We start from the raw sequence: 12590 nt of genomic DNA, 5'->3' as shown, positions 1-12590 counted from the left end.
CCTGAAATAAAATATGGAGAGATAAAGTTGCAAATATTTGCTGACATTCCATCTGAGACGCTAACTAGGAGAAGATCCCTGAAACCGTTGCTGGAGCAGATGAGGGAGAAAAAAAATCTATATAACTGGTGTTTCCTGGCCTGCCTGATTGGGTGGAAAGACGGGAAATAGGCAAGATTGAGACTCCCAGAAAAACTGAGTGACTTCTGTACAAAATTAGATTTACAGGAAATGGACATTGTGGGGTGGTCGGGGGGGGTCTACTGAACGTTCAGGGTGGGGAAAAGAAATGTGGCAGACGGTAAATAAAAAGAGAAGGTAAACTGGTGTGGGGTGAGGAGGGGGGGGGGGAAGGATGAGGGGGTAGAGGGGGGTGACCCTCCCATGTGGTGAAGGTAAGGGCGGGCAATCTGGAGGTTGAATGCGCTGCCAAACTCTAGATCACCTATGTTGCGAGACGGGGAGTGGAGTGGGCGTGTGTGTTTAGAGCCGCACCCCAATATAGGAATCGCTTGTGGGAAGGTCCCACGACAGATTCAAGGGCAAAACTTAGGCCCAAGGGTTCAGGGGAGGGGGGCAGGGAGGAGTTCTGAGAAGGGGGGGGAGAGTGGGAGAGAGAGGAAGGAGATCTGCTAGCAATTACTCCCTTGCTACAAATAGGGGTAGTGGGGAGAGGGAGGGATGGGGATGGAGAATTATACAGGAGAACGTTCCTTGCCCCTTTCAAAAGTCGATGGTACCCTGGGTTGGAGGACGAGAGAGTAAGAGAAGAAAAAAAAATAATATGTACACTAGAGAGATGGAGGAGGTCAATTTTATGACTTATAATGTTAAGGGACTGAATATACCTGGAAAAAGGCAGAAGATCCTTAGAGAATTACAACAGCGATCTATTGGGGTAGCATTTTTACAAGAAACACATTTATTACAGGAAACAAATGTAAAATTATATTCTAGATATTACCCAACCTGGTATTATGCTGATTCACCTACCAAGCGAGCTAGAGGAATGGCAATCGGTATTGCTAAGAATTTAAGATTTAAGCTGGAGGAGAGGTTGGAGAATCCTGATGGGCATTTTTTTGTTTCAGAAGGGGAGATTACAAGAGATTGAGTGCACATTGGCCTACCTCAAGAATATACTGAGAAGACTGTTGGATTTTAAACTGGGCAAATTGATTGTGGCAGGGGATTTTAACTTCTGCATGGATCCGCAGGTTGATACAATGTCGCGTGTGCAGAAAGAGGAAGGTAGAAGTCGGAAGGCAATATGAAGAATGCTATATCCGTGTCAATTAGTAGATACTGTATCTGAAGGATTAAACATCCTAGAGACAGACTATATATTCTGCTCTCTGGCCAACATGACATATTCAAGATTAGATTATATTTTGTTGGAACATAAATTACTGGAGTCATTGGTTAAAGTCAATATAGAAGTTACAACTATATCGGATCATGCACCAGTTATAACAAAATTATTATGCAGGAGGGAGCAGGACAGGATAAATATATGGAGGTTAAATGAGACACACTCCTTCAGCATCAGGACACGTAAGAGAGAATAAAAAAGGAAATTGAGCAGTTTTTTGAAAGAAATGAGAGTGAAGGAGTGTCAGTGGCCACGGTCTGGGGAAGCCCACAAGGCATAAGTCGGTACAATACTGATAGCGATAGCGCTTCTGTTTGTTCTATCTCTAGAACCCCTCTTGGCAACTGTAAGAAACCGTATAAATATAAAAGGGATCCAGATAGGGGAGACAGAACACAGAGTGGCAACATATGCAGATGATATGCTGTTCTATGTGGCTAATCCTAGGCTGACACTACCTAATTTAATGAAATGCTATGGAGAGATGTCAAACTTTAAAAATAACCCTGGAAAGTCAGAGATATTAAATATTAATGACCCGACAATAAGAAAAAAAAAAACCTTGCAAAGAGAATTATCCTTCTTATGGAGGGAAATAGAATTAAAATATCTGGGGATTAAATTGACCTCGTCCTTAAAGAATTTATATAAAATAAACTATATTCCATTAATGAGATAAAGGAGGAACTTAGAAGATTATCGGTAGGACCAACCTCTTGGATCGTCCCAAAAATCGTATGTAAATTCCACAACTCCCGGGAGCCTATTTTAAAATAAGCAGAAAAATGATATTGAGATTTATTTGGGGGAATACAAAACTGAGCATAAGTTTATGGAGTTTTATGTAGGGACAAGGATAAGGGGGGCCTAAGTGTGCCTGATTTTAAGAGCTATTACTATGCAGCGTTACTTTCACGTATTTTTGATTGGACATATAATGCACTAAGAAAAAGTTGGGTGACTATAGAAAACACATTAAGTGGGACACAATTGGACAAGATAGTATGGTTTCCACATCAATATTGTATATTTTGAGAAAGTAGAAGCACTTGCACACAAAATGCAATTAGGGTATAGGATATGATTTATAAACAAATGGGGTGAGAGTTCAATTTTATGTTTATACCATTGATAAACACAGATTCCTTCCCTCCAGGGAGGGAAGATATTTCAGGTAAATATATAAAAAAGGAATGCACAGTTAAAGGATGTAATAGACGGGTGTAAAATTCACACATTTTCTGGAGTTAAAAAGAAAAAAAGTTTTTTTCTTTGTTAACCGAGTGGAGATATCTTCAGTTAAAACATTGTTAGTTCGCTTTCTAAGCCATTAAGACCAATGACAGATTTAAATTTACTAGAACTTTTTAATACAAATAAAATATGGAAATGGTACTTCCCGGATTTATAAAACTTACTGAAATGGTGGGGGTTGCCCCTCCTGCGTACATGGAGAAATGGGAAAAGGAATTAGGAATAACATTTGACCAGCAACAAAACAGAAAATGTTTAGATTAGCACATGGAGCAGTAGATATGAGGGTGGTGGAAATAAATTATACAGGTGAAACTCAAAAAATTAGAATATCGTACAAAAGTTCATTTATTTCAGTAATGCAACTTAAAAGGTGAAACTAATATATGAGACTCATTCCATGCAAAGCAAAATAGTTCAAGCCGTGATATGTCATAATTATGATGATTATGGCTTACAGCTCATGAAAACCCCAAATCCACAATCTCACAAAATGAGAATATTACATGCAATCAATAAAACAAGGATTGTACATAGAACAATATCGGACCTCTGAAAAGTATAAGCATGCATATGTACAGTACTTGGTTTGGGCCCCTTTTGCAGCATTTACTGCCTCAATGCAGCGTGCCATGGAAGCTATCAGCCTGTGGCACTGCTGAGGTGTTATGGAAGACCAGGATGCTTCAATAGCAGCCTTCAGCTCTTCTGCATTGTTCGGTCTCATGTCTCTCATCTTTCTCTTGGCAATGCCCCATAGATTCTCTATGGGGTTCAGGTCAGGCGAGTTTGCTGGCCAATCAAGCACAGTAATCCCATGGTCATTGAACTAGGTTTTGGTGCTTTTGGTAGTGTGGGCAGGTGCCAAGTCCTGCTGGAAAATGAAGTCAGCATCCCCATAAAGCTCGTCTGAAGAAGGAAGCATGAAGTGCTCCAAAATCTCCTGGTAGACGGCTGCATTAACCCTGGACTTAATGAAGCACAGTAGACCAACACCAGCAGATGACATGGCTTCCCAAATCAACACAGACTGTGGAAACTTCACACTGGACTTCAAGCATCTTGCAGTGTGTGCCTCTCCATTCTTCCTCCATACTCTGGGTCCTTGGTTTCCAAATGAGATGCAAAAGTTGCTCTCATCAGAAAAGAGGACTTTGGTCCACTGAGCAAAAGACCAGGTCTGTTTTTCTTTAACCCAGGTAAGATGCTTCTGACGTTGTTTGTTGTTCAGGAGCGACTTGACAAGAGGAATACAACATTTGAAGCCCATGTCCAGGATCCGTCTGTGTGGTGGCTCTTGATGCACGCACTCCAGCCTCAGTCCACTCCTTGTGAAAGTCCCCAACACTTTTGAATGGCATTTTCCTGACAATCCTCTCCAGGCTGCTGTCATCCCTGCTGTTTGTGCGCCTCTTTCTTCCACACTTTCCCTTCCACATAACTTTCTATTAATGTGCTTTGATACAGCACTTTGGGAACATCAAACTTCTTTTGCAATTACCTTTTGAGGCTTTCCCTCCTTTATGGAGGGTGTAAGTGATGGTTTTCTGCATAACTGTCAGGTCAGCAGGGTTTTCCCATGATTGTGATTCCTACTGAACCAGACTGAGAGACCATTTAAAGGCTCAGGAACCCTTTGCAGGTGTTATGGCTTAATTAGCTGATTAGAGTGGGACACTTTGAGCCTAGAATATTGCACATTTTCACAATATTCTAATTTCTGAGGTTGTGGATTTGGGGTTTTCATGAGCTGTAAGCCATAATCATCATAATTATGACAAATCACGGCTTGAACTATCTTGCTTTGCATGTAATGAGTCTATCTTATATATTAGTTTCACCTTTTAAGCTGCATTACTAAAATAAATTAACTTTTGCACGATATTCTAGTTTTTCGAGTTTCACCTGTAAGTATTTGGCAAGGTGGTATATTACAAACCACAAATAGATAAATCGCCTTTATGTTGTAGAGGGTGTGAGATAAAAGGCACAATGGCACATATACAGTGGGGCAAAAAAGTATTTAGTCAGCCACCAATTGTGCAAGTTCTCCCACTTAAAAAGATGAGAGAGGCCTGTAATTGGCATCATGGTTAGACCTCAACTATGAGAGACAAAATGAGAAAGAAAATCCAGACAATCGCATTGGTTGATTTGGAAAGAATTTATTTGCAAATTATGGTGGAAAGTAAGTATTTGGTCACCTACAAACAAGATTTCTGGCTCTCGCAGACCTGTACCTTCTTCTTTAAGAGGCTCCTCTGTCCTGCACTCATTACCTGTATCAATGGCACCTGTTTGAACTTATCAGTATAAAAGACACCTGTCCACAACCTCAAACAGTCACACTCCAAACTCCACTATGGTGAGGACCAAAGAGCTGTCGAAGGACACCAGAAACAAAATTGTAGACCTGCACTAGGCCGGGAAGACTGAATCTGCAATAGGCAAGCAGCTTGGTGTGAACAAATCAACTGTGGGAGCAATAATTAGAAAATGGAAGACATATAAGACCACTGATAATCTCCCTCGATCTGGGGCTGCACGCAAGATCTCACCTTGTGGGGTCAAAATGATCACAAGAACGGTGAGTAAAAATCCCAGGATCACACGGGAGGACCTAGTGAATGACCTGCAGAGAGCTGGGACCAACATAACAAAGGCTACCATCAGTAACACACTATGCTGCCAGGGACTCAGATCCTGCAGTGCCAGACGTGTCCCCCTGCTTAAGCCAACATACCAGGAACAGTATGTGCCAACCTTGTGAAGACTTACAGGAAACGTTTGACCTCTGTCATTGCCAACAAAGGATATATAACAAAGTATTGAACTTTTGATATTGACCAAATGCTTATTTTCCACCATAATTTGCAAATAAATTCTTTCCAAATCGGCCAGTGTGATTGCCTGGATTTTTTTTCTCATTTTGTCTCTCATAGTTGAGGTCTACATATTATGCCAATTACAGGCCTCTCTCGTGTTTTTAAGTTGGAGAACTTGCACAATTGGTGGCTGACTAAATATTTTTTTGCCCCACTGTAAAGTGGGAGTGCACCAAAATTCAAGAGTATTGCGAAGAAATCATTTATTTATTTCAGTAGATAACGGGGGTTCAGGTTCCAAAAGATCCAGGCATATGCTTATTCCATAACACTGAGACTACAGTTGAAAAATATTAGAACTCGTTGACATTTCATCGGATAAATGCGGCAAAGGGGTTAATACCTAAATTTTGGCAAGAGCAGCAAATACCAAAAAAAAAAAGATTGGATAAGTAGGGTTGATTATGTATATAGGATGGAGGAACTCTACCATCAGGAAGAAGATAGAATGGTGAGATTCAGAGAAAGGTGGGAGAAATGGGATAAGGTCCAAGAGGAATTTAAAGAATGGTAGGGAGGAGATAAAGAGAAGGGTGCCTTGAGAGTGAAGAGTAAAGAAGTGGAGCAAGGAGATTAAAGGGAAAATATCAGGGAACAGACGGGGGCAGGGGGGTGGGTGGGGTTTTTTTTTATTTTGGAGATAGAAGGGTATTGTATATTGTTGAATATTTTGGAATTTTTTTTTTAATGCTGTAATGTGATTTATATTGAAAATTTTAATAAAATATTTATTTAAAAAAAAAAAGAGAAACTTTCCCATGCAAACCAATCCAAGGATGTATCTTTTCCTCAAATTGGTTACTAGAGATATTGAAGGATTACAACAGAAAAATATACGGTTTAATCTAATTAGGAGGAATTTGATTAGATTGCAGAAATATCATGACTTGATAATCAAACCCGCCGATAAAGGGTGGAACGTTGTCCTTATGACACAGGAACATTCTATGTGTGAAACAATTGAGGAACAAATCGTGGTATAGACCCATCTTGCCTATTTCGAGTACTTTGTTTCAAAATTACTTTTTTAAAATTGTAGACCAAGCATATGCACAGTTCATAATTTCGAAAGACGCCCAAGACTTTAAGATAACACCAAAAACCCATACAAACTGGTAGACACTACCCCCCCCCCCCCCAGGCCATCCAGTCGTATCTGGGATTAACAGTCTTACATGGAAGAGCCAGTCAGTTGATGACCACCTTTTGTCCTCATGTTGAGAGTCTGCCTTCTTACTTGAAGCATACGATTCATTTACTAACTATTTTGGAAGGATTGAGTGTTGACAAACATACAATACTAGCCTCCATTGATGTAGAATGCCTCTAATCATGTATCCCCTATGAGAAAGGAGTTAGAGTGGTGGAAACTTTTTAGGAGGAGAGGAGCAGGGTATTATCCATACAACTCCTTTATTGTAGAGTTGCTGGAATTTATTATTGCACACATCTTTTATTTGGGGACTACTTGTTCCCCATTGTATGCAAACTTCTACTGGGGGGGGGTGGAAGCAGCTGATTTGTGTTTTTGATTTAATGGAGTACCGCCTCTGTCTCTTTATGGAGTAGGTTTATCGATGATGTTTCCATATTATGGACAGAATCTCAGGACTTATTAATAGAATTTGTTGAATGTTTGAATAGTAATGAATGAAACCTCCAATTCACCCTAAATTTCCATCATACATCACTACCTTTTTCTAGATTTGATAGGAAGGACTCAGAAGGCAGCATTTCCACTAACCTTTTATAGGAAGGATATTGCTGGGAATTCTTTGTTCTTTGTTGCATGCTGAGAGTGCACACCCAAAGAGTGGTTAAAAGTACCCCTGTGGGTCAATATCTACGATTTATGAAGGAATTGCTCAAATGAGTCAGATTTTGAAATGCAAGCCTGGCTTCTGAGAGAGAGATCTCTTTAGACATGGATACACTAAGAAATCTCTCAAACGAGGATACCATACAGCAAAAACCAGTCCTCGCTAACTTTTATTTCAGGGTGAACATACACAAGATAAAGTGAAAATCATATTACAGTTCATTATACAGTTCAATAACCAAAGCAATGAAGTTGGGACCATTATGAAAGAAACACTGGCACATTCTAACAGATGACAGAATCGTCACACTTTATAGATGATCGTCCATGTTTGACATTTAAACGTGGACAATCTCTTAGAGACACTCTGGTACAAAGCCAGTTTGATAGAACGAAGGGTAAAGATCCATGTGGAAGGTGACCTAGAGGGACTTTTAAGTGTGGTAATTGTGCCTTTTTGTATGTATATACAGTACATGTGACTAAGGACAGGATGTTACCAAGATCTATCAGATTCTACTTTAACTGTGATACAGTATTTGGTGGTATACCTGTTAACATGTGACTGCGATGCCTTCTATGTAAGCAAAACAGAGGAAATTCTGGCAACGCATTAAAGAGCATGTGGCAAATGTCAAAGATGGAAACCTAGATAGCCCAATAGGGTGACATTTTGCTGAATGACATGCCTATAAAGTAGGCTCTCTGCAGTTTTTGGCTCTGGCAAGAATACACCCCTACATTCGTGAGGGTGATTTTGAATATTGATTGCAAATGGAGGTGAAGTGGATTTACAAGCTGGGTGCTATGACCCCTCCTGGATTAAATTCCTCTATTAGCTTTGCTCCATTCCTGACAGAGACATTATTTGCTGAGCTAAACCAACAGTGTCACTGTTCTTCCCTACATGGGTATAAAATTCATCTATAAGAGGTAGTGAGATCTTGTTTTGCTATTGAGCTTGGAATCCAGTTTGGATTGTGAGCCCTGAGGGCTGTGGGAGATGGAAATTAACATTTAAAAAAAATGCATTTTCTTTTTTTTCTTCTTTTTTTTTGGGGGGGGGGAAGGTTTGGTTTGCTTTATCCAGTATGGTTAGCTCCTGCTTTTTGTTTTTGATTGTTTAGTTTTCTTATCTGGTTATAATGTTATGTTGTTGGATAGGGCTTTCAAGGTGCCTTGTCTCTGTTCGGTCTGTGTCAGGGCAAAGTAATGAGGTAATTTGGCATTTTCCGTATTTGAGATGTGGTTAATTGATTGTATAGGCATCATATGGAGAGGACTACCCTGGTCCCTACCTCTTTGTGAAAATGATGCGGTATTTTTACTCGGCTACACTTGGAGTGAGGTGTTTTATGGGTGAATCCTCAGGAGGCCTATAAGATGGATCGGTAGATCAGATCTCTTCCTCTTTATTCCTGGCAGCACACTGGTCATCCGAATTGACAACTTTACGATCATTGGTTGGTTAAACAGGCCATACTGGAAAATAATACTACTATTGATATGCGATGGTTTGCTAATCGGCCCTTTTGTATTATGTTGACTTTGTAGACGGGATGAAATGCATAAGGGGTTGGAACACCTGAATCCACTGATTTGGAGGGGTGTCCCAATACTTCTGACAATATAGAATGTATGTGGGTTTTTTTTGACACACAGTGGCGGAAAATTTATTTGATCCCCTGCAGAATTTGTAAGTTTATCCACTTGCAAAGAAATAAAGGGTCTATGTTTTATCGTAGGTGTATTTTAAATGATGGAGACAAAATAACAAAAAAAAATGATCCAAATGTTATAAATTGACTTGCAGTTCAGTGAGTAAAATAAGTATCTGATCCCCAACAATAATTCTGGCTCCCACAGACCTGCCTATGTGCTCATGTGGTACACAGATTAGTCCTGTCAATTTAGGAAGGTGCTCATAACGACAACTCGTTGTGTATAAAAGACACCTGTCCACAGAATCTCTTTCTTCCTCCCCATCATGGACAAGACCAAAGGATGTCAGGAACAAGATTGTAGACCTGCACAAGGCTGGAATTGGCTACAAGACTCGGCAAAAAGCTTGGTGAGAAGGAGACAAGTGTTGGAGAGAGATTTCACAAATGGGAGAAATACAAAATAACCATCAGTCGCCCTCAGTCTGGAGCTCCATGCAAGATTTTGCCTCATGGGGTAAAGATGATCGTGAGGGATCAGCCCAGAACTACACGGGAGGAGCTTGTGAATGATCTCAAGGCAGCTGGACCACAGTCATCAAACAAACCATTGGTAACACAGTACGCCGCCATGGATTGAAATCCTGCAGCGACGTAAGGTCCCCCTCCGCAAGAAGGCACATGTACAGGCCCACCTGAAGTTTGCCAATGAACATCTAAATGATTCGGAGAAGGATGTGGAGACCGTGCTGTGGTCAGATGAGACCTAAATTGAGCTCTTTGGCATTAGCTTCACTCGCCATGTTTGGAGAAAGAAAAAAAAAAAATGCTGACTATGACCCTAAGAACACCATTTCTACAGTCAAGCACGGAGGTTAAAACATTATGCTTTGGGGCTGTTTTTCTGCTAAAGGTATAGGCTGGCTTTGCCACAAGATTGTAAAATCTTGGATGAGAACCTTCTTCCCTCAGCCAGAACACTGAGGATGGGTCGTGGATGGGTCTTCCAGCATGACAATGACCCAAAACATACAGCCAAGGCAACAAAGTAGCTCAAGAAGAAGCACATTAAGGTCATCGAGTGGCCTAGGCAATGCAATTAAAAAATAAAATAAAATTTTATATATATCTTTTCTTGTGGTGATGTACCTATGCATTGGATACCTGTTATACTTGCGTTTTAATGTTTTGGAGAAGTAGTTGCTACCATGAAATGCACCACAAAGACAAAAAAATATATTTTGGAATATGGACACTGTATTTTTATTGTGGGATTATACACAAGTGTTTGTAATGTATGTCTAGTAAAAACTTTCAAAAAATGTTTCCTATTTTCAATCAAATCAGTTGGGATTTTACAATGATTAGCCCAAACCTGAGGGGTTATTCTCACCTGACAATTTTGAGGCCTTTTATCATATGGTAGAGGAATTTAGTAAGAAGTGGACCTGACCATTCTTGCACTAAATAATTTACTGTGTCTTTCGAGGACACTGTAGATTAATTATACTTGCATTCCTATATTAGTCTGAGAATGCAAAATCCACTTCAAGTAGGTTAAATGCAGGTAAAGTTTATTTGCCAGTTAATTCTAAGGCTATACTCACACCTTAGTGAGGTGCGTGTTGAACCTTGCCTGAGTTTGATTCTCCCCCTCTCTTCTCCCCTGCTAGTTTGCAATAATACTGGTATTTAAAGAAGTGGTCCTGGGTTCATCTGATTCAAGTGGTCTTGGGCGCAGTATGATCAACCTCAGGCACGGTTTGGAGCACTCGCACTACACAAACGAACTGGTCCAAGGTGCTGAACGGTGTCTGGGACTGGTTAAAAGTGCTAGTGTGAGTGCACCCCAAATGAGCCATTGACACAAACCCTAAGCTTCACAACCTAAGACTTTACTGTTTTGACAACAGCTGAACGTTTCAGTGCGCTGTTGGCATGGCTGCTTGTAGTCCAGCTCAGAAGTGTGTAGGAAAGGGTGACAACACTGTAACTTGGCTGAGTAAGCATTGTCGCACTAGGAAAGGAAATGTCTGTGGATACCCCTTGCTAGTAGGGTTTAATTAAAGTAAGGATATAGAAACATGAATATGAATTAGCTTTTTGAAATTGAGTGTAAGGAACTGGATTGATATCTGCCTACTGTGATCTTCGTTCCAGGATAAGGTCCTCTGGTATCCAAGGTTAAGATGCCAAAGTGCACCTCCAGCTGAGACAGATTGTGTTTGCACATTGTGGCCAGACTGTTAATTGTTGGACATTTGGGAGAACTTCCTTTTTTTTTTTTTCCCCCACTAAACATATTTGTAAAAAGTACTGACTTGATTGGCTGACGAGAGAACACTGGAGATAGAAAGTAGTGCCAGACTTGATGTCAGGTTTCTACTTTTGACACCATTCATGCCTATGATGCAACATACCAGAAAAAAAAATATACAAGATGCATGAACATCACACAAAACTACACAAGTTTTTGTAATCGAGGAAAAAAGTATGGTGGCTGTACATTCCTCACTCTGCTCCTTGAATTAAACTTTAACTTTTTTTTTTTACAGGCACTGTTCTTATCAGGAGTGGCAATGGACAGCTCATGTTGGTCTCACAACAGGCTCTGGCCCGAGCACAGGCACAAGTACAAAGTGCCAAACCCTCTGCATCTTCAAATGTTCAAACTGTTCATATCTCCAATGTACAGGTACCCGGTCATTACATTTTATCAACAGTACTCCATACCAGTGATTTTTTAATGAAGATCTATAATTGAATATCATTTGAGAAACACTACATAATGCAATGCACAAGCTTATTCAAATAACAGGTAGTTAGATGTGCTGAGCCCAGGTGGTGTTAATTATGGAATGGTTTGGTCTTTCACTATGTGACTCTTGTAATGTTTAAAGTGGTTCTAAATGAAAAAAGTATTTTTACCTTTTTTTAATACGTTCTCTGTATTAAGGTAAAATACATTACAGTGCCTGATCCCCCCCCTGTACCCGATAACTAAACACTTACCTGACCCCTCTCACAAACCAGTGCTGTCTTGTCTGTAGCAATGCTGTTCTTTCTCTCCTCTCAGCACACAGTGAGAGCATTGGGAGCAATAAGTTGCTACTGCTGTTGGTCAAGTCCTGTGGGGAGGGATCATGGCCAAGCCGTGCTGTGTATGTCTATAGACGCCCACAGCCTGGCTAGGGAATGCACCCACACAGGTATCCCTTCAGCACACTGCTTGCTGAGGGGGCAGCCGGAGAAGGAGGCGCAGATAGCGCCAGTGGAGGACCACTGAAAAGAGGTAAGGGACCGCTCTCTGCAATACCATTAAGCAGAGTAGGTAAGTATAACATGTTTATTATTTTATGAAAATAAGAGGTTTACAACCACTTTTTCAGTGATTGTAACTCTCTAAATGTGTTTTTTTTCTAAATTAAAATAATAAACCTGTTATACTTATCTGCTCTGTGCAATGGTTCGGGGGTCCCCCATCGGTGCTCCTCGAAGTCCAGCTTTGGCTTTCAAGCCCCCCCCCCCCCCTCTCTGCTCACAGGTTTTTGACTGACAGCAACAGGAGAGCAGGAGCCAATGGCTCCCATTGCTTTCAG

General features: G+C 40.6%; 1 protein-coding gene across 1 annotated transcript in view; it reads left to right on the top strand.

Annotated features, from left to right (window-relative positions):
• Positions 1 to 12590, top strand: part of TAF4B (TATA-box binding protein associated factor 4b) — a 172375-nt gene that overhangs the window by 21011 nt on the left and 138774 nt on the right. Inside the window, exon 2 of the mRNA XM_089675705.1 lies at positions 11547 to 11686. Coding sequence (XP_089531831.1) covers positions 11547 to 11686 — 140 coding nt within the window. The remainder of the gene's footprint in view (positions 1 to 11546; positions 11687 to 12590) is intronic.

This window comes from Staurois parvus, unplaced genomic scaffold, assembly GCF_062004578.1.
Source record: "Staurois parvus isolate SC_StPar_1 unplaced genomic scaffold, SC_StPar_1.0 ptg000157l, whole genome shotgun sequence".
NCBI classification, from domain to species: Eukaryota; Metazoa; Chordata; class Amphibia; order Anura; family Ranidae; genus Staurois; species Staurois parvus.
This window is presented reverse-complemented; position numbering and strand designations above follow the sequence as displayed.